The sequence below is a fragment of the Sceloporus undulatus genome, chromosome 4, assembly GCF_019175285.1.
Source record: "Sceloporus undulatus isolate JIND9_A2432 ecotype Alabama chromosome 4, SceUnd_v1.1, whole genome shotgun sequence".
NCBI lineage: Eukaryota > Metazoa > Chordata > Lepidosauria > Squamata > Phrynosomatidae > Sceloporus > Sceloporus undulatus.
In genome coordinates, this window is record NC_056525.1 from 190,137,123 (window position 1) to 190,159,917 (window position 22,795).

Consider the following 22,795-nt stretch of genomic DNA (forward strand, 5'->3'; position numbering starts at 1 on the left):
TAAATTAGTGGGGTGAGGTGGTAAATCAAATATGTATTTACATCATCTGTAAAATGGCTCCCAAGGAAACTGGAGTGAAAGGTAATGGGAGCAAGCACATCCAAAGATCAGGATGGGGAAAAATCTGACCGATTCTTTTTTCCAGCAATTTCTTCTTTGACCTCAAAGATCGCTCCCCTAACATGGGATTGTGACATAACCCAGCACAGAGATTAATAAGAGATAGAAACAGCCAATCCTTTGCCCTCTTACTTTAACTTCTTGGTACTCTAACCTCCAAGCAAACAGAAGAGAGGGGAGTGTGGTCCATTTCTCATTTTCTTTCTAATTTTGTCTTCTTGCATTATTTTAAAAAGGATTTCTTCTGTACAGCCAGACGTTTTTCTCTACTTTCCTGCAAGTCATAATGTACTCAGATTGGCTGATGTATCACAATGTTTATGATTTTTTAAAAAGTATTTTAAATGAGAACACTCCTTATTGCCGACAGGATGTTCAGCATCTGAATTGTGATAATGGTTATGGGCTTAAGCATGATTAGTTTTGTTGGACTACAGCCAACATAGTTTCAATTCAGACTTTCCAGTAATTTCTTAAAATGATATGTGCAAAAACCCTATAAAATTATATAGAAGATTGATTGAAAACTAATGCAAAATTTCTTTGGGTGTTTTTACATTATTCACATTGAATAGTTTCAGTCACTCCCTCCTATTTGAAATGTGAGGGAGAAACTCTCAAGTGATCATTGTTGTTTGTGCAAAGGTTCACTAACACTGGAACAAAAATTATTAATAAAGGCGGGCTTTTTTATTGAAAGCTTTTTCTTTTTTGGCTGATTTTAAAAGCAATGTGGGATAGAAAAATTCTTACTACTTTAAATTACTATGAAAAACCCCAGTTTTTCAAACAGCAATTTAGGAACCTATAATTTTAATAACAGCCAATACAGTGGTACCCCGGTTACGAAATAATCCGTTCCGCGGCGCCCTTCGTAACCCGAATCTTTCGCAACCCGAAAAAGCCATAGGCGCTAGCGCTGGAAGCCGCATTTCGTGCGAAAAAGCGCCGAAAAGCACCAAAAAATTTTTCGTACCCGAAAAAAAAAAACGTAATCCGGAACAGTTTTTCCTATAGAATTTTTTCGTATCCCGGAAATTTCGTAACGCGGTGCTTTCGTATCCGGGGTACCACTGTACTGGACAAATGGGATGACTGCAATAGTACTTATATCTAACATCAAAGCTATAATTCAGGGGTTGGCAACCTCTGGCCCGCGGGGCCGATGTGGCCCGCGGAGGCCTGGCGCCCGGCCCCTGGCTGCTGTTGTTGCCGCCGCCACGGGGCAGCTGCCCGTCACGGCTTTTCACCGCTCTGGGCGCCGCCATTTTGGGCGAAAAATGGCGGCGCCCATAGCGGCCTCTGGGGGCTCTGGGCGCCGCCATTTTGCTGCCCAAAATGGGGCGTCCAGAGCGGTGAAAAGCCACGATGGGTGGCCTGGTGGCAGCGGCGGCGGGCCTCTAGGAGGCCCGGTGCCGTTCTCTGGGCCCTCCAGGAGGGCTCCCGGGCGGCAGGGGGCTTCTGGGGGGGCCCGGTGCCATCTCTGGGCCCTCCAGGAGGGCTCCCAGGGCGGCAGGGGGCCTCTGGGGGCCCGGTGCCGTCTCTGGGGCCTTCCAGGAGGCTCCAAGGGCGGCAGGGGGCCTTTGGAGGCCTGGTGCCGTCGCTGGGGCCCTCCAGGGGCCCTCCAGCGCTGGCGGCCCCCCCCAGCTTTTTTGCCGGTTCTGACAGGGCCTGGAGCCCCGTCAGGGGCCAGCAAAGATGGGGAGGCCTGGCCCCCGGAGGGTGGAAGCTCCGCCCCCAACATGCGGCCCGCCCCTGGAGGGTGGAAGCTCCAACCGGCACACGTCCCCGCCCCAGAGGGTTGAAGCTCCACCCCCGGCTTAAGTTTATATAATTATATAGAGACCAGTTTCATGGACTGAGGAAGGGAACAACAAATTAGATACATAATTCTGTTTAAGAGCATATAAAATCTATACTGTTAAAATATTACATACTACAAAATTCATAATTTAAAATAATCTGGATAGATCTGCTGGCAGAACATGTTGTTTTAACAAGTACACTGGTACCCGGGTTACGAAATTAATTCGTTCCGCCGCCGCTTTCGTAACCCGGGATACTTCGTAAGCCGAATAGCCCATAGGCGCTAATGGGGAAAAGCCGCAGCTGCGCCGCGGCTCCATTTAAAACAGCGCCGGGGTTTTTTTCGTAACCCGAAAAACCTTCGTAAGCCGAAACAATAAATCCCTATGGGATTTATTCGTATCCCGAAAATTTCGTACCTGGGTATTTCGTAACCCGGGGGACCAGTGTATTGGTTTTGTACACTCTTTTAACAGGTACTGTATTATGTGTCTTATTACTATTGTTCCCTGACTCAATCCATAGGTATTACTGGTCCAACACACTGCAGAAATAATCCAGTGCTAGGGAATTCTGGGAACTGTAGTTTGTGAGACATTAGCCTTCTCTGTCAGAGTGCTCAGGTGCCACAATAAACTACAATTTCTAGGGTTTCCTACATGGATCCAAGCCACTAAAAGCAGTCTCAAACTGGATTTTTTGCAGTGTGTTTTGGACCACTGTTATTATGATAATGATGAGTGGCAAAATTGTCCACATTTCCTTTTAAGTAAATCTAAGGCTTTAGTTATTGAAGTAACGTGCTTATTTTGAAGCTTGCAACTAAAATTCCAGTTTCAGATAGGTGGCTCAAGTATTTTTGTAAAAAGCAACAACATCCTTTTAATTTAATATGTACTAGAGAGCCATAAACCGATGGTATTTGTGCACAATAATTGTGGACAAATTTGGGACATGATGCTTGATTGTGACACCGACTCTGGAGTTATTTCTACAGGGAGAGAGTTCTTATGAATGACATCACAATGTATGATCTACTTATGGCTATACGTCAGACCTCTGACTCCATCTGGCTATAAACAGTGTTTCAAGACACAATTCAAACAGTAAGTCCAGTTTTACAGATCCACAGTTTGCTGTAGGCAGGTTTGTTTGAAAGATGAGAAGGTCTGTAGGAATGTAGTGAAAAGCGTGGAAAAGGCACTGCTGTAGTAACCTTCAATAAGCTAGAAGCAAAATAACAAAGATGAAGCGAAAGAGACAATAGACAAGGTCAAGCAAGGTGTTTGTGTGGAGAAGAGTGTCAGATAGTGAGCAGGTATCTAATCCAAGAAGGAAATTAGGACAGAGTAATTAAAAAGCCAAAGCCAGCAAAGTGGGTTTTTGGGGGGTTTCGGGCTATATGGCCATGTTCTAGAGAGTTTTATTCTAATGTTTCGCCAGCATTTGTAGCTGGCATCTTCAGAGATTTCTCTGAAGATGCCAGCCACAGATGCTGCAAAACATCAGAAATAACTCTTCTAGAACATGGCCACATAGTCCGAAAACCCACAAAAAACTATGGATGCCGTCCATGAAAGCCTTCGACTTCACACCAGCATACAGTATTGGGTTTGAGCACTGGTTGTGGAGGCCAGGGTTCAAATCCCTGCTCTCCCACAAAAACCACTAGGTGGCCTTGGGTGAGTCCCCTCTCTGAGTCTCAGAGGAAGTCCATGCAATCCCCATCTGAACAAAATTTGCCAAGAAAAACCTGTGATAGGTTTACATTAGAGTCGCCATAAGTTGGAAATGACTGTAGGCACACAAAATTAAAAGCCAGAACCAGCATAGTGTTTGAGCACTGGTGGAGACCAGGGTTTGAATCCCCACTCGGCATGAAAACCTAGTGAGTGACCTTGGGCAAATCATACTCTCTCACCCTCAGAGGAAGGCCATGTCAAATCCCCTGATGCTTCACCCCTTAAGGTCACCCTAAACAGGAAAGGCTTGAAGACAGCAACAACAAAACTAAAAAGCCAACCCCACACACACAAACCAAAAGTAGCAAAATCAGAGCCAGAACTAGAGTTAAGGGCAAGAAAAAGCATCACAGCCAGTGCATGGCTTTGAACGAAGCAACAGTCACAAGTTGTAGCAGGAAGACTGGCAAATATGAGGCAGGCAGGAATCTGAATTTGGAAACCGAGTGGAAAGTTGTCCAGGGTTTAGCAAACCATCCTGACTACAGGATGACCAGATGTCCCCCCTTTCCTTTTCCAGGACATCCTACATTTCACTTCTGTCCAGGAGGAATTTCTTCATTTTGAGCATGACTTAAGAAGCATTATTTATATTTATAGGAGTTTTTTTAGCTTTCTTTGGTCATGTCCCCCACGTTGTTAAAAGTCCTGAATTTAAAGGTGCCTTGTCTTCCTTGGTGATGAGGACATCTGGTCATCCTTTCCCTGCTTACACTGCTAAGGCGGAGAAAAAAAAGGGCAGTTGTTAGGTGTCTTCAAGTCATTTTCGACTTATGGACATCCTAAGGCACCCTATCATGGTTTTTCTTGGCAAGACTTGTTCAGAGGAGGTTTGCCATTGCCTTCTGAGGCTGAGGAGTCATCCAGAATTGGATTTCGAGGCCAGAGCGAGACTGCATTCACACTGCAGAAATATTGCCAACCATTCACATTGCAGTTTTATTTATTCGCAGCTTTAATTGTTTAGAATCTCTAGGTCCTCCAGGGCCTGCCAGAAGTTGCGCTGGATGACCTAGAGATTTCCTAGAGAGGTATTTCTTTCAGGTAGGAAAAAAACCTAGGTGTTTTATTTGTGGGTTTTCCACTTTGACAGGGTCCTGTGCCCCTAACCCCATCAAATGTGGAGGGACCACTTTCCCTGCCATGGCTCCATAGTATGGAATTCTGGGAATGGTAGTTAGGACCAAAGCCACTTTCGCGTAAGTTAATTTTCTTCCTGCCAGCTTTCTTTCCAGACTAGCTTTGACAACTATACATAGGTCTACATAATGCAGCTTGACACCACTGCAACTGCCATGGCTCAGTGCCACAACAAACCATCACTCCCTAACATGGAGCCATGGCAGGGAAAGTGGTGTCAAAGCAGATTATAACAGGTGCCACAACTGACCCCCATTCCCAAAAGTCCTTAGCATGGAGCCATAGCAGATAAAGCAGTGTCAAAGCATATTAACCCTGGTGCCACGACAAACCACCATCCCCAAAATCCCCTAACATGGAGCCAGGGCAGGGAAAGTGGTCTCAAAGCAGATTATTCTTGGTCCCACAGCCAATTGCCATTCCCAGAATCCCCTAACATGGAGCCATGGCAATTAAAGCAGTCTCAAAGTATATTATTCCTGGTACCAAAGCAAACCATCATTCCCAGAATCCCCTAACATGGAGCTATGGCAATTAAACCAGTGTCAAGCCAGCTTATTCCTGGTACCAAGACAAACCACCACTCCCAGAATCCCCTAACATGGAAGCCATCGTGGAAGAAGGCAAAGCAGTATCAAAGCGGGCTATTTCTGCATGTGGATGGCAATGTGAAGGGGGAAAAATAGAGAGAGAGAAAGAGAGAAGGGAAAGGCCTCGTCGTGAGCAGATTCTCCTCAGGCTTTGGGCCTCCTTCCTTCCTCCCTTCCTTCCCTGCGAGGAGAAGGAAGGAGGCGGGGGCAGCCCCGCTGCTGCTGCTGCTGCTGCTGCTGTGTGTCCGTGTCCGGCCTAGTCCCCTCCCTCCCTCCTCGGTGGCTCCCGAGTCTTCTCTCCGCTGCTTGGGCCTAAAAAAGGGCCTCATCACGACGACGACGACGAGGAGGAGAAAACGAGAGCTTTCCCCTCCCTCATGTAGGCCCTGGAGCCGGGCGGGAGGCTTCTAGGAAGATAATAATGGCGGGTAAGGAGGGCGAAGCAACACCCCAAAGACCCCGCTTTCACAGCCCTGGCTGAAGGCTATGGAATTCTGGGAGTTGGAGTTTGTTGTGGGGCCCAGAGCGGAGCTCCACAACAAACTCCAACTCCCAGAATTCCATAGCCTTCAGCCAGGGCCTGCGTGGTGTCTTTCCCCCCCTTTCCTCCTTCCTCGCCCAAAAGGAGGGTCTGAGGGTGGGTGGGAAGGCCTTGGGGGTGAAGGGAGGTACTGGCAGGGAAGGATCTCCTCTGTCTCCCCCCCAAACTAATAATGATGATGATGATGATGATGATAATAATAATAATAAAGAGTGGGATATTAGGGGCTCCACAAAGGAAAAGAGGGGTGAAATGGTGAGTATTTCCCTCTTTTGATAGAGTTTTCACCATTTGTAAAGCTTTTCTTTTTGCATGGAGGGTGGGGAATTGGGGGGGGGCATTGGGGGGGATTGCTTTGCCCTCCTCCTCCCCATAATAATAATAATAAAGGGTGGGATTGAGCTCCTCCATTGCAAACTGAGGTGTGAGAGTTAGTTTTTACATTGTGTTTTGTCTGTTGTTTGTAACTCCCCTTTCCTCTCTTCATAATGCTGTGGGGTGTTTTTTAAGGGGGCAAGAAGTGATTGATGATGATGATGATGATAAAGGGTGGGATATTGGGCTCCCAGGAAGAGGGTGAGGCTTTCCTTAGAGTTTCAACACTGTGTTTTGTTTGTAATTTCCCCCTCCTTCTCTTTTCCATGGTGGGTATTTTTAAAGGGGGCAAGACATGTGGGATTTCTCTGCCACCCCTAATAAAAAAGGGTGGGATTGAACTCCAGTGCAAGGTAAGATGAGGAGAGAGGGGTTTTATTTGTTTCCACATTGTTTTTCATCTGTAATTTGCAACCCCCCTTTTCTCTATTCAGGGTGGTTGGGAATGCTGTGGCGTGTTTTTAAGGGAGCAAGAGATGATGATGATGATGATGATGATGATAAAGGGAGGGATATTGGGCTCCAAGGAAAGGGGTGAGGTTAGGCTTTCCCTCTATCAGAGTTTCTACATTGTGTTTTGTGTATACAGTAATTTGTAAACCCCCCCCCTTTCTCTTTCCATGGTGGGGATGGGTGGGTGTTTTTAAGGGGACATGAAATGTGGGATTTCTGTGCCCTCTCCATAAAAAAGAGTGGGATCGAGTGCCAATGGAAGGTGAGGAGAGGCGAGAGTTTTTCTCTTTCCACTGTGGGGTGTTTTTAAGGGGGCAAGAAAGATGGGATCACTCCCCCCTCCATAACAATAAAGAGTGGGATTGAGCTTCAATGCAGGTGAGCGGCTTTGCACAAAACCTCCTTCCATGGTGGGGTGTTTGTAAGGGGGCAGGGGATGGGGAACCCAGTGGCAACCCCCCCTCCCACTAATAAAGGGTGGGATTGAGGTCTAATGCAGAGTGAGGCTTTGCAAGAGTGTTCACATTGTGTTTTGTTTGTAATTTGTAACCCCCTTCCCCTTCTCCTTCCTAGATTTGTCGCTACTCCAAGAGGACCTGCAAGAGGAGATTGAGGGATGTGAGTAGCCCCTTAGCCGCCCCCTTCTTTCCCCTTCAGCCCTGCCTGTCCTGTCCCAAAGTAGGGCTTGTGGGTGGGGTGGGTGGACTGGGTCACTCCTATTTGGAAACTCCGGTAAGGGGGATCCTGAAGTTTGGATGGAAAGGGGAGAGGAAACCCCATTGTGGGCTTTGGTAGTGGGTTTGGGCCTTTCATAAAGTTCTCCCCAGGGTGGAGGAGGAAGAGGAGAAGAAATCAATTAACTGGTTTTAAAAAAATTGTGGAGGAGGTCCAAGTTGCATTGTGGGAGGAATCAGCCATGCTTAGCTGCCCTGCCTACATACAGGCGTCTGGGTGTGTGTGTTTGGCTTGCAAAGTTATCTACATGTGTGCTTTTTTCTTTACTTTCCCGGAGGCTGCTGCTGAGTGGAAATGGGGAAGGCCATGAGTTGGAAGGGTTGGTTGCGCTAATAGCATGGCTGCTGCTAGTTTAATGAATGAGATTTAGGTCAAGCTGAGTATGAAGCTTAACAATAGTGCCCTAATATTGAAAGGCAGACAGTATTAACAGGTTGAATCTCTCTTAAATGCTTGGGACCAGAGGTGCTTGGGATTTGGGTCTTTGTTGTTGTTGGAATACTTGTGTTTGCATATACTGTATGCACATAATGAGATAGCTTGAAGATGGGACTCAAGTCTAAAAACAACATCTGTTTATGTTTCATGTATACCTTTTGTTGTTGTTGTTCTTGTTGTGTGCCTTCAAGCTGTTTCCGATTTTTGGCGACTTAAGGCAAATCTATCATGGGGTTTTCTTGGCAAGTTTCTTCAGAGGGGGGTTGCCATTACCATCCTCTGAGGCTGAGAGAGAGTAACTCACCCAAGTCACCTAGTGGGTTTTACGTAGCTGAGCTGGGCTTTGAATCCTGCTCTCCAGTCATAGTTCAACATTCAAACCACTGCACCATGCTGACTCCCATACTCTTTTCACAGATAGCCAGTTTTAAATAATATTTTTAATAAGTTTGTCTCTATTGAATCATCAGAAAGCAAAGGTGTCACTATCTCAGCCACTCATGAAAAAAAATGTTTTTGAAGTATCTTGAAATTCAGGAAAAGGTAGGGTCAACTTGTATTGTTTTTCCTTTGAAGAAACCAACTGTTCATCAGGCCTAGTTGAATATTGTGTGGAAATTGATTATGTTCTGTGGCTTTTGTTCTGTTTTCTTTTGAAGTTAATTGGGTTGTGTTTTGTTGAAAGTAATCTTGTTTATGTCTGATACAACTGTTGAGTAAGCCTGTATTCATATTTAGACAGGAATGAAAACAGATTCTGTAGCTTTCCCCAAAGGCTCTGCAAAAAAGCAAAAAAGTAAAATATAGTTAAAGCTTGACCATGTGGCATTGGCTTTGAACTTGCTGGTGTCTAAGTAGCCTCTCCTGCGCATGGAAGAGCTTCTCATAGTGAAAGTGGAAGAATGACTTTTCCTCAAATCTGCCCCAGATAGCAGAATTTGGGATGGGAAAACAGGATGCAGTGAAGGCAGAGGCTGCAGGGAGAGGAGGGTAGAGTTTCACTGTATGAATGAAATTCCAGTGACTGCTGACATTAAACTTTGCCTGTTAAATTAGACAAAACTATAGATGGTTATGTATTCTTTCAGAAAAACTTGATGTTGTGTTTACAGTTCTGTGAAATTACAAATGCTTTCCACATATCAGTCCTCAGATTTGGTTTCTTTCTCCTTTTTTGGTAAGGTATTGGTAGGTAGGTTAAGAGTAATATTTACCGAGTAAAACATATATACATATATTTAATTAGAATCATACATTTGTTTCTGAGCAGAGTGTGTTTTGATGATTACTGATACAATTGGCCACCTAGTGCCCTGCATAAAGAGAAAGGTGGAATATAAATAAAATTAAATACGTTCAGCAAATCTTACTGATTTCTTGTAATGTATGGGTGACTTCCACAGAAGATGGTAGCAAGTATAATGACAGTCTGTCCAGATGTTAATGATGGTGCAGAATATAATGAGAACTAAATTATGGAAAAATGAACTGCAGGGAATGAGGTCCTAAATAAAGTAAGAACTAAATATAAAAGGGATTTTAGAGGATGTGTCTGTATTAAACTGCAAACTCAGTAATGGAGATGTGAGATGACAGGATAGTATAATACCCTACATACCAACTTTCCCGTCTCTTGGCACTTTTAGATGTTTTATATTGTATCTCTCATCTTTTCTGATGTTTGGCCATGCTAGCTGTGACTGATGGGAGTTTTAATACCTGGGGCAACCCACAAAAGTTGGTACCCTCCAAATGTATACATTACAACTCTCATTCCTAAATAGCATTTCAGCAGATCTACTTGCTGCTGATAATGGAAATTGTAGCCAGGAAGGCTCCGTAGTGGGCATATATTTTTTAAAGTATAAATCTGGTGAGTGTTTGCTCTTATGTTTTGTTTTTCAGAGTTTTAAAACAAGGTTCCTCAACAGGTTTCTAGGGTTTGTGCAAGAGATTGTGACTGGGGGGAAAATATTTTTGAGCTAAAGATATACCATAATAATTTTTATACAGGGGTTCCTTGAAATCTGAAAATTATTGCAAGGATTTCTCCATGGTAAAAAAGTTGGGGTAGACTTCTTTAAAGTGTTTCCAATGAATGAAAGTAAAGTTAGAGAAGACGCAGTTATTTGATGATTGTCTGAAGTGTTATAGCATTCACCATGGTACAGCTGTACACAAATTAATATTCATCAGGTTGTGCCTCTCTCTTCCTTTTGCTGACCATAGAAAGTGGTACTTGTCATATGAGTTCTAGTGTCTTTACTTACAGAATGATTGGGATTATAGTGGGAAATTTTTATCAAAGAGGAGCATTTTTCAATGAACCATTGGTGTGTTTGAATTCTACATTAGCTTCACTTCCTGCAGAAGTCTGCTTTTTGCCAAAGTTCTTCAGATGAGAACACTTTCTTTCTTGTTCTCGCATGCTTCATCCTGAACTGTGTGACCTGTATGTTCCAGGAGTAGTGCAGCTGTCTTGGCCCTTCATAGAAAGAAATGGGTCATCAAAAGACCTGATTTGTACTCATGGCTTTCAGGATTGAGATGAGGCTTAAGCTGGCCATAACTAAGATACTTACTGGCAAAGCCAGCAAACTGAATAGCTTGTAATAAGCTGGTCTGTAAGGAGAGAATGGCTACTGTGTATTTCACTTTAGTTTTCTGTATTTGGTCAACAAACTATATACACAACTTATTATGGCGATCTAGATTTATACTGACTAAAACAAAGGTCTTCGTGTTCTGTGTAAATTGTAAGTAAACCAGATGTTATTTTGTTTATAACAGTTGTGGGGAGGCTGCGGCCCATTTCCTGGAGAATATAAATCTGTTACATGTTATTTTAAAGCCGCCGCTCACTTTAAAGCATATGTGACTGTTATGTGTTTGATACCTGAGGTCATGGATGTAATACATTGCAAAGTTTTTAGGATTAGGTTCTGCTGGATCCTAAACTGGTAATCCCCCTCTTACCTGCAGCTCTCATGCAACCTTTAAACTTGCCACAGAAAGATAGCAAGCCCTCTGTAGCAGTCCATAGAGAGATGTTGTAGCACCTTTGAGACTAACTGAAAGAAAGAAATTGGCAGTATGAGCTTTCGTAGACTTAAAGTCTACTTCCTCAGAAGTCTACAAAAGCTCATGCTGCCAATTTCTTTCTTTCAGTTAGTCTCAAAGGTGCTACACCATCTCTCTATGTACTGATTCTACAGACTAACATGAGTATATCTTTGAATTCTACCTCTGTAGCAGGTTTTTGATATTTAGGAATGGGAGAGGGAGGCCAAGAAAGGCCTACTATTGAATTATTCTGTTAGATCTTAGTGTATAATAACATTATACTTACAACCGAGCCTGGGAAAACACAGCATCCTAATTTCTAGTTAGGGCTCCAGTGTCGATCTTTCTAGTTCTGACCTGCTAAAATTGTTTGCTTCTGGAAGTGAAATGACTAGTAATTTAATTCTTGTTAGAATTTTTCTTACAGAAAAATTTCTTGGTCAGCACTGGTTGAGTTGCTGTGTCATAATGGAATTGTTAATCTCATTTAGACAGGGCCCATTGAATCAGTGGGGTTTATGTAAATCAGCACACAGTTAAGTTCCATTGATTCAGTGGACCTATTATAGTTGTGACTAACAATTTGATTTACACCTACATGTGTTTACTTCAGGGAACTAAAAGGAGAAAGAGGTGTTTAGTGTTTATACTTTTGGTACTCATATATAGATAAAATACAGAATTCTCCTTAAAGAGGCCTGTAAAGAGACAAGTTTTTTGGTTGCTTCTGTGTGTGAGTTCTAAACTTGTTGTTTCCCTGCTTAGAGGTTTAGTTTTTAAAACTTTTGTTTTAGGAGTCTCAGAAGTTTTTCTGTCTCTGGATGGACTGCTGAAGTTTCTGATCTTAGGTTGCTTTATATACGTTCTGGGAGATTGCAGCTACAGAATCAATTTGAATCTTTGTCTGTTATCAGAGATGATGAGGAAGAGCAGCAGGGATAGACTTCAGGGACAGAGCAGGGGACCCTGGGAGTACCATCAAAGGGAACAGTCGCTGCTAAGCCTCGGAGGAGGCGTGTGATGGTCGTGGGGGACTCCTTGCTGTGAGACACTGAACCAGTGGTTTGCAGGCCTGACAAGATGTCTCGGGAGGTGTGTTGTCTCCCTGGGGCAAAGATCCGTGATGTGACAGAGAGGCTGACAAGACTTGTCAAGCCCACTGACCATTGTCCCTCTCTGTTGGTACATGTGGGAACCAATGATACTGCAAGGCACAGCCTTCAGAATATCATAAGGGATTATGAGGTTTTGGGTAGGAATTTGAGAGAGGTGGATGCACAGGTTGTCATCTCATGTCTTCTCCCAGTCGAAGGGCATGGCCCAGGAAGGGAGAAGAAAATAGCGGATGTAAACAACTGGCTCCGTAGATGGTGCCTCCAAGAACGGTTTGGATTCTTGGATCATAGACTGAGGTTCCATGAGGAAGTATTTCTGGCAAGGAATGGGTTGCATCTCACGCCAGTTGGCAGAAATGTTTTTGCCAATAGTCTCAAGAATTTGATCAGGAGGGCTTTAAACTGAGTTTTGTGGGGGAGAGAGACAGCAGGGATGGAGAAAATAACCAAACTGTCAGACATGCCATCTACATTTTAGAAGAGCGGATTTTAGTAAATTTAGAGAAATACTGGGGGTGATCCCATGGTCAGGAATACTAAAAGATAAGGGAGTTCAAGATGGATGGGACTTTCTCAAAAGGGAGATACTGAAGGCACAATTTCAAACAGTTCCAGTGAGAAAGAAAAATGGGAGGTGCTTCAAGAAACCAGGATGGATGAATAAGGAACTTTAAACTGAGCTAACTTTTAAACAGAGCATGTATAAGAAATGGAAAAATGGGGAAATCACCAAAGAGGAATTCAAACAAATAGCAAGCACATGTAGGGGTAAAGTCAGAAAAGCTAAAGCACAGAATGAACTCAGGCTTGCTAGAGAGGTTAAGAACAATAAAAAGGGCTTTTTTGGATATGTCCGCAGCAAAAGGAAGAAGAAGGAAATGGTCCACTCCATGGAGAAGATGGAAAAATGCTAACAGAAGACAGAGAAAAGGCAGAATTACTCAACACCTTCTTTGCCTCAGCGTTCTTAGAAAAGGAAAAGAGTGCTCAACCTGAGGATAACGGAGCAGAAGACAGACTAGGGGAATTTCAGCACAGAATAAGTAGAGGAATACCTTGTTAACCTAAACAACTAAGTCTCCAGGACCAGATGAACCACATCCAAGGGTATTAAAAGAGCTGGCAAATGTAATATCGGAACCATTGGCAATAATCTTTGAGGACACCTGAAGAACAGGAGAAGTCCCAACAGACTGGAGGAGGGCAAACGTTGTCCCCTTCTTCAAAAAGGGGAAAAAAAGAGGATCCCAACAATTATTGTCCAGTTAATCTGACATCTATACCAGGAAAGATTCTAGAGCAGATCATTAAACAGAGAGTGTGTGAACATCTAGAAAGCAATGCCATAATCACAAAAAGTCAACATGGGTTTCAGAGAAACAAGTTATGCCAGACAAACCTGATCTCTTTTTTTTGATAAAATTGCCAGCTTGTTAGATGAAGGGAATGCTGTGGATATAGTATATCTTGATTTCAGTAAGGCCTTTCACAAAGTTCCCCATGACATTCTTGCAAACAAGCTTGTAAAATGTGGGCTAGACAAGGCAACTGTTACATGGATTTGTAATTGGTTGACTGACCGAAGCCAAAGGGTGCTCAACAATGGCTCCTTTTCATCCTGGAGAGAAGTGACCAGTGGAGTCCCACAGGGCTCTGTCCTGGGCCCAGTGCTATTCAACATCTTTATCAATGACCTGAAGGACAAAATTGGGGGCATACTTATCAAATTTGTAGATGACACCAAAATAGGAGGAGTAGCTAATACCCCAGAGGACAGGATCAAAATTCAAGATGACCTGAATAGACTAGAAAGCTGGACCAAAGCTAACAAAATGAAATTCAACACGGAGAAATGTAAGGTATTGCACTTAGGGCAGAAAAATGAAATGCATAGCTATAGGATGGGGGACACCTGGCTGAATGAAACTACATGTGAAAGGGATCTGGGAGTCCAAGTAGACCACAAGTTGAACATGAGTCAACAGTGTGACGCAGCAGCTAAAATGGCCAATGCAATTTTAGGCTGCATCAATAAAAGTATAGTGTCTAGATCAAGGGAAGTAATAGTGCCACTCTATTCTCTTCTGGTCAGGCCCCACCTGGAATATTGTGTCCAGTTCTGGGCACCACAATTTAAAAAGGATGTGGAGAAACTGGAATCATGTCCAAAGGAGAACGACTAAAATGGTGAAGGGTCTGGAAGCCATGCCCTATGAGGAACGATTTAGGGAGCTGGGGATATTCAGCCTGGAGAAGAGAAGGTTAAGAGGTGATATGATAGCCCTGTTTAAATATTTGAAGGGATGTCATATTGAGGAGGGAGCAAGCTTGTTTTCTGCTGCTCCAGAGAACAGGACCCGGAACAATGGATGCAAGCTACAGCAAAAGAGATTCCACTTCAACATTAGGAAGAACTTCCTGACAGTAAGGGTTGTCCGACAGTGGAACACACTTCCTCTGAGTGTAGTGGAGTCTCTCTCCTTGGAGGTCTTTAAACAGAGGCTGGATGGCCATCTGTCGGGGATGCTTTGATTTGGATTTCCTGCATGGCAGGGGGTTGGACTGGATGGCCCTTGTAGTCTCTTCCGATTCTATGATTCTATGGTTCTATGATTCAAAGTGTGAAACAAAGGATTCTGTTGTCTATGGTTTAAAAGCTAAGACTACACACTAAAATCTGTCTCTATATTCTTAACATATTGTTACCTTAGCATTATCTCTTCCACGAGCAACAGCTAGGGGGGAATCTCTTTTCTTATGCTTTGGAAGGCATCTGAATAGATGGAAGCAGTATTTTAGTTGAGTTGCTTCACATGGAGATCTACATCCATACTGCTGAAGCAAGTTTGTATCATTTCTGTGACTGAGCATCTATGGAAACTGTAGTGATTGTCTACCAAAGTGAGGATCAATTTTGTTTATCTAATGCAGAATTGTTTTTTTCAATATAGACATGTAGCTGGGTTAAATATACGCAAGTATGCATACATGTATGTATAAACTCTCTTATGTATTTTATACAAAAATATATGTAGTCAGGGAATTGCCAAGGGTCAAGAAAAAGATGAGCTTTGTTGAGACACATGATAATGCAACAAAGCTGAGTTTTGTGCTTAGTAGTAGATAAAATTCCTTAGTAGTTGTGGACAGTGTTGAAACTTGTTTCACTGAAAGAGTGAAAAATAATTCTTGCAAAATAGATAGGTATTTATTTTCTGTATTTGTTGGTAACAATACACTGAATGCTCTTATCTTTTGTGGACCAATATTGAAGTATGTTTGTACAGCCTTAAGATGCCTGTTAGATAGAATGCACACTTGTTGGAGGATTGATTTGAAATCGCATACATATTTATGCCTGCTGTGGTTCCATTTAAAACATGCTTTGTTTTTCATTTTGTTTCCTTACTTGGAGTTTTGATTTGAAGATCACATGTGGAAGACAAGAAGCTGCGGCAGATATATTGTACTTATTTGACAGTAATTAAATGTTTGAAACCCAGAACTATTCTGTGCTTTAGTATGTGGTTTTGGAAATCATTAGATGATTTTCACATTAAGAAATCTTGACCTTTTTAAAAAAAACACCTACTTGATCTTTTTGTTACTATTACTCTTTATTTTTTGTTTAGCATTTCTGCAGTTCAAGTTTTGGTTAATCCTGTAGGCACAAAACATTAATACGTTAGATTGCTGGCAAAGGTTGGAATATTACTTTGAAAATAGCAATTTGCTAAAGTTAGGTTCTCATAGTAGGTACAGAGGGCTTCCCACATTCATTGATTCCCCCCCCTCCTTTTTTTTTTTTGTTAACTGCTCTCAAGTCAACCCCAGCTCATGGTGACCCTGCAGATGAAACATCTTCAAAACCTCCTGCCTGCCACTTCTCTGCTTAGGTCTTGAAACTAAATAAATAAATAAATAAATAAAACTTATTTCTACCCCCTTTTTGTTAAAACAATCAAAGAGGCTTACAGTATTAAAAGAATACAACAATATATACAAAATATCTGCCGCTGCCCCCCTTAAAAATAATTAAACAGTTTAAGGTTAAAATTACATAAAACAGTTAAAACAATAATGGTGGACAGAGTCATCACATATATGTGGGGGATCGTTATATGGCTGAGTATTTTACTCTGGGAAGGCCTGTCGGAAGAGATCCGTCTTAACAGCTTTCTTGAAGCTGTCTAGATTGGTAATTTGGTGGATCTCGTCTGGCAGGCCATTCCACAGGCTGAGAATGGTTGCAGAAAAGAAATAATGGGTGAGAGGTAAAGATCATATTTAGGTCCATGACCTCCTTCATTGAGTCCATCTATCTGGTATGCGATCTACCTCTCTTTCTACTACCCTCTACCTTTCATAGTATTGCTGTCTTTCCTAATGAGTCCTGTCTTCTCGTGATATGGCCAAAGTATGACAGCCTCAGTTTGATCATTGGACCAGGAAAAGTTCAAGATTGATCTGTTCAGTGATCCATTTGTTTGTTTTTTTGACCGTCCATGGTATCCTTAACACTCTTATCCTTATCTAGCACCACATCTTGAATGAATTGATTTTCTTCTTACCTGTTCTTTTCACTCTCCAGCTGTCACATACTGCCCAAGACATGTAGAAGGTCATGCAGTGATGACACTTCCCTGCTGGGATACTTCACAAATTTCAAGATTTCATTGACAGTGTGCACTGCTGAATTTCTACTCCAGAGCTGTAAAGTTCTCTTCCAAAGTATTCCCTACCTGGTTTTTCTTTGACAATCCATCACTGTCTTTACTGACTATATTCCTTACTTCAGACTTCAGTAGAGCTTTCATTAAGTGATTCTGAAATAGGATCTTTACCTCTAACCCATTGAGCATCTTAGGTCCAAAACACACTGCAGAAATAATAAGTTTGAGACTGCTTTAACTGATATGGCTTAGTGCTAGGGAATTCTGTGAATTATACTTTATTGTGGCACTAGAGATCTCTGACGGAGAAGGCTAAATGTCTCACAAAACTACAGTTCCCAGAATTACCTAGCATTGAACCAGGACAGTTAAAGCTGTCTCAAACTGGATTATTTCTGCATTGTGTTTTGGTCACAAGTCTTTGAGCGTGTCGTTTCCCACCTTTGGCATAAGGAGATGGATGCTTTCAAGTTTCCTTTGCAAGTGATATTTAGAGATATTCAAATAACGTGCTTTCTATTCATGTAAACCTTTCTTACACCAAAAATGTCAGTCTAGTTCAGCAGTATGTCTCCATAGAAAAAATTCCCCTTAAAAATTCACAAACATGGCACAATGAAGATAGTTAGGAATGTGTGTAGATGACACCTTCAAAAACTTTGTAGGGAGGTAGTGGAATATTTCTTTTTCAAAGTTGTGTTATCAGGAACAATACACCAAAAGCACTGAAAACTGCTAGTTTGAGTGTGCCTAACTTGCTGGGGTAATTTTGGGAATGTGGTTATGGGAGATGCATCTACACATTTCCTATAGGTTTTGCTGTTTGTTGTTGGGTGCCATCAAGTCATTTCCAGCTTATGCTGACCCTATCATGGGGTTTTCTTGGCCATTTTTGTTCAGAAGAGGTTGCCATTGTTGTCTTCTGAGTCTGAGAGCATGTGACTTGCCCAAGGTCACTTAGTGGGTTTCATGGCTGAGCTGGGAATCGAACCCTGTTCTCTAAAGTTGTAGTCCAGCACTCAAACCACTATGCCACACTGGTTCTTTTGCTATAGATAACTCCCTGGAAAAATACAGATTTGGAAAGTTTTAATAAGACTGAATCTGTGGCCATTTATCGTGATGATGGTTAATTTTCTAAAATTAGAAACACATTTTCTGTTAGAAAAATGTATAATAGAAAATTTTCCACTCTACTGGTTCAAGACATTTTCTAAATTTGCTAAAGAAAGGTTTAACAATGATTTTGTGGTTGCTTTTAACAGTTGGATCATGGGCAGACACTTGGGGAGCTTAGCAATAATGCCCCAAAGCCCTCATCATGCATCAGGGAGACCCATTATGATGTGTATACCATGAGTAAGTAACAAGAAGTCAGTTATCATCTACAGTGTAGAGCTGTAGAGTAGAATAAGACAGCATGAAGAGAAGTGGAATTTTTATCTGCTAGAGAAGAGGTTAGGTAGGGAAAGGGATGAACTCCTTTTCCCTTTGCAAGAATGCAACAATGGAAGGTGCTTTTTCTGACTAGCTGCAGACTATAGTAAAATGGCTCTGTTTACTAGTTTGGATCATCATATAAAGACAGAATGGTAAACTGAGATAGTACAGATAGAATGGCAGAAGAGGATCTCATTGATGATAAATCCCTGAAGGAATTGGGATCTTCTTCATTTTTGGAGATAGCTGGTACTTGCAAGTTTTCCATTTGTAACAATCTTTAGAAATGCTTTAAAATAATAATCTGGTAGTAATTAAGCTTAGATAATTTGATACTGATATAGATAATGTTGTCTGGAAGATACAGTCTGGAAGAAGCTTTGTTGTATGTTTTTGTTGTTCAAAACATAATCAAAACTAATGTACACAGTTAATTCAAAATTCATATAGCTGAGCATCTGTGGTCCTGGATTGTAGCCATAGGCTGTGGTCCTGAAGGATCATGCTGAAGCTATTTGTGCATGCATTCTGGACTTTCCATACAGTACTCCCACTTATTAGCACTACTTTAGTGTAAGAAGTGAGGTGCTGTTAAACTATGAGGGAGCCAGCCAAATCTGATGCCTTTTGCTGGAGAAATCTCTGTACATAACATTGAGTTCTCACGCCATCTCCATGGCCTTCAAAGTGATGGCTGGTGTGGAAAATTAGCAAGAAATTATCATACCTTTAATGTCTGCATAAACATGTATAAGATTGCAGCTGTAATGCAGTCTGTGGTATGGAACAGCCACTAAAAAGGGCTACCTCACTTTGTCTTTAAACCTAATGATGTAAGAGTAGTATGAATTTCTAGATGTTTTCTCCCACCTAAAACCAGTAGAGATCTCATTTAGCTAACTTTTAGATAACTTAAAGAGGGGTGTCATCTTAATTTTACATGCTTTATGAATATCTGAAGAGTGTTTTCCAATAACCTAAAGTAGTTGAGCTGAAATAATTTGAATTGCGGGTGATGGGGATTACAGTTAGTGCAATTTAAATGGCATATTCAGCCAAGATTGGGCGTGTTCAAGATGGTATGGTCACAGACCATACCTCTTAAATATAACATCAGGATTAAAAGAGGAAGAAAACAAATATTGGAGAACAATATTGTACTTAGTGATGGCAGCCAGAATAATTATATCAAGAAAATTGAAAATAGAGGAACCACCATTAGTAGAAGAATGGATACAAAATTATTATAAAATGAGAGAGATGGACAATTTAATTTAATAAAAGACAAACCAAATGTAAAAGTAGAAAAGGATTGGTGACCTATAGTACAATATTGGAAAGAAAAGTGGGGAATAAATAATGACAGTAACAAAGAGAGGTATACCAAAAAATCATCACAAAACAAACAAAAAACAACAAGAGGTGTATGAAGTAAGAACTGAAAAGCAATACTGGGGTACAAACAAGGAGTCTTAAAGCTGTGGAGTTGAAGGCTTTCATGGCCAACATCCATAGTTTTTTGTGGGGTTTTCGGGCTACGTGGCCATGTTCTAGAAGAGTTTCTTCCTGACATTTCGCCAGCATCTGTGGCTGGCATCTTCGGAGAATGCTTGCCTGTGTCACCCTGGGAAAGGAGGGTGTCATTTCAATTACTATTTCAACAGGAAAGAGGAAACCTTGAAAGTAAACAAGATTTGGCTTCCAGTCCTGAAAAACAGCAAGCTGAAGACTCAACAAATGCAAATGAGAAATCTCCCAGGGCCAGGGGCTTCCCAGCAGACAATGAGCACTAATCAAGCAGACAGTAATCCTCCTTTGCAGATCCTCCCACCCTGAGGCCTTCCATGAGCAACAAAACAATACACATGCAAATCACTCCTCCTTTCCCAGGGTGACACAGTGTGTGTGTGTGTGCGCGCGCGCACACACACACACCCAACTCTTTTCCAGGCAAGCATTCTCTGAAGATACCAGCCACAGATGCTGGTGAAACATCAGGAAGAAACTCTTCTAGAACATGGCCACATAGCCCAAACCCCCCCCCCAAAAAAAAACTATTGTCTTAAAACTACTTTTTTCTACATATATGTATATATATACACAAAGTAATATACACACATAGATAGATAGACAGATAACCACTGAAGAAAAATATCAGTGCGTTCACAGGAATTTGAGAAACAAGAAACAGAATATACAAGAAGAAAATTAAAAGAAAACGGCATTCAATTTTATATACTGTATTTTCACTGGAAAGAAAGGAACTGTCTAGTTAGCTAGATGGAACAGATTAGAAATGCGAAGTTTAACTGAGACAAAGAAAGGGTTGACAAAAAGGCAAGATATGTAATCTAAAAATCTGACATAAATAAACAAGTAGAAATTATTTCTATACAGAAGGTAATAGAATGGAAGATGTACAAAGCACAACAACCAAATAACTCAGCCAAGTTGAGTTATTTTTGCTTTTTATACTTTATGAAAACATGAATAAAATATTAAAAAATAAATGTCATATTCAAACAGATGCAGAGTATTACATGTAAGTAATTCTAATGGAGTACTTATAAATAATTTCAAGCATTAAATCTCAATACCTCCTTTATACTATTAGACTTTTCAGAAGATAAACAGTGAAGTTTCTGGAAACTATCTAAAAATGGAAAAAATCATGTGGGCAAACATGACAGTGGGAATCTCTCTATCTCACATTGCTAATCAGTCTCTCAGGGTGTTCTCAGTTAATGCTGGAGTTCTTACAGCTGTTGTTGTAGGAAAAAGGGAATTGTGAAGGTTTAGAAGACCCTCCACACTACATTAATGAGCAACAAAGTGACAAATGTACTAGATAATTATGTATTAATTGATGTGTGTCAATGCGATTTGAACTGGTTATGATTTACCAGGAAAGGAATCTTGGCATCATTATCAGTAGCTCAGTGAAGATGCTGACCCTGTATATAATAGCTATGGGGCAGGGAGGAGGGGAGGCAGATTCCATCTAAAGAATCATTATAAAAGAATGGGGGAAAATAGACAATGGATAATGCAAGTGGCCATTAAACAACATCTGGAAGGCCTACATTTGCCATCTACATGCATTGCTAAGCCCTCTCTTCGTCAAGTCCTGTGGTTTTTCAAAATATAGATGTAGCTTGAGTATCTATTACCCAAAATCTGAATTTCCCCCACTAGGTGGCTGAGATAGTGACACCTTTGATGGTTCAGTTTACACAAACTTCGTTTCAAACACAACATTATTGAAAATATTATATAAAATTACCTTCATATTCCAAAACCTTGGGGGGGAAATCCAGAACACTTCTGGTCCTAAGCTGGAGTTGCACATATCCAGAAATGTGAGTTTTAATTTTGATGTTGCAATTGGCTCTGACTCTCTAGGGAGGCAAAGTAGCATTACTATATTCTCTAGCACATTTAGAGTGGGAGCCTTGTGTCGCTCACATTTGCAACCAGGGACAGCCAATTCATCTTAATAGTACAGGTGCCAAAAAGGCAAGGTGGTCAGCTGTCGGAACATGGGGGACTGTTTCGCCTCCGTGTGAGATCCTGGAGGGCTCTATTGTCTCTCCATGTTCCCATCCTCCCTATGAGATTATTGGACTGAATTTTGTTTTGCCCCCAAATAGCCAATAACATTCTTTAGGACCATGAGAGGCACTGTGTACTTTTTTTAAGACCTCTAGAAAACTTCCTTTTGCCTATACAGTTGGCCCTTAGTTCCATTCCACCACCATTCCACAGATGCAAAAAACATGGGACCTCAAGTCCTCTGATTTTAAATGGCAGTGTGTGCATATGCATGACTATTAGGGGGAATGGGGCTTGTCATCCATGGATGCTTAAATTTGCGGATGACAAATTGGGGCGGGCAGACTGTATACGACTTCTTTTAGAATGGGAAATAACTGGAAGTCCAGTTTGAAAGGAGGCCTAAAAAATACGAGGGACACCTTTCTAAAACAACCCCCCCCCCAAATGTGGCACTGTGTTCAGTACTACCTCTTCAGAGCTTCAGGGGTGCCTTTTGTTATATGGAGGTGAAACAATTGTCCTCACAGTTTTGGGGTTGCCATGGAAACATATGGGGGAGCATAGAATTGGCTTTGGGGACTGCTGACGGCTTGTGGACCACACTTTGCCTACCCTGCAGTAAGGACTATTCAGTTATACTGTAATTCAGAAATGTTCTTCTAGTTCTTGATGGGTGCTCCTGTTTGCTTAAATGCTTGACTGCAGCCTACTCAACCTTGGTGCCCTCTAAATATATTTGACTACAACTCCCATCATCTACAGCCAAGCTGAGTGATAGATAGATGTTAATGCAACACATTCGGAGCGTACCAAATAAGAGTAAACTGTTTTCCTGTGTTCTTCTCTAGTCTCAGGAGTGTATATGTAATTTACCTGAGTGATCGATGAGGTATCTGAGTTGAGTTCTGATTTAATGGGGGGGGGGGGGATTTACAAAAGAGGGTCCTTCCAAAATAAAAATGATTTAGTCCAGTTAATACTTGCAGTTAGCCTTGCTAAATCTTAGTTG

General features: G+C 41.7%; 1 protein-coding gene across 1 annotated transcript in view; it reads left to right on the plus strand.

The window, feature by feature from the left end:
• Window positions 1-5,491: 5,491 nt before the first annotated feature.
• The window catches only part of PPP4R1 (protein phosphatase 4 regulatory subunit 1), a 74,523-nt gene continuing 57,219 nt past the window's right edge, over window positions 5,492-22,795 (plus strand). Inside the window, exons 1-2 of the mRNA XM_042464431.1 lie at window positions 5,492-5,826; window positions 7,341-7,385. Of these exons, the coding sequence (XP_042320365.1) occupies window positions 5,820-5,826; window positions 7,341-7,385 (52 nt within the window). The 5' untranslated portion in view covers window positions 5,492-5,819. The remainder of the gene's footprint in view (window positions 5,827-7,340; window positions 7,386-22,795) is intronic.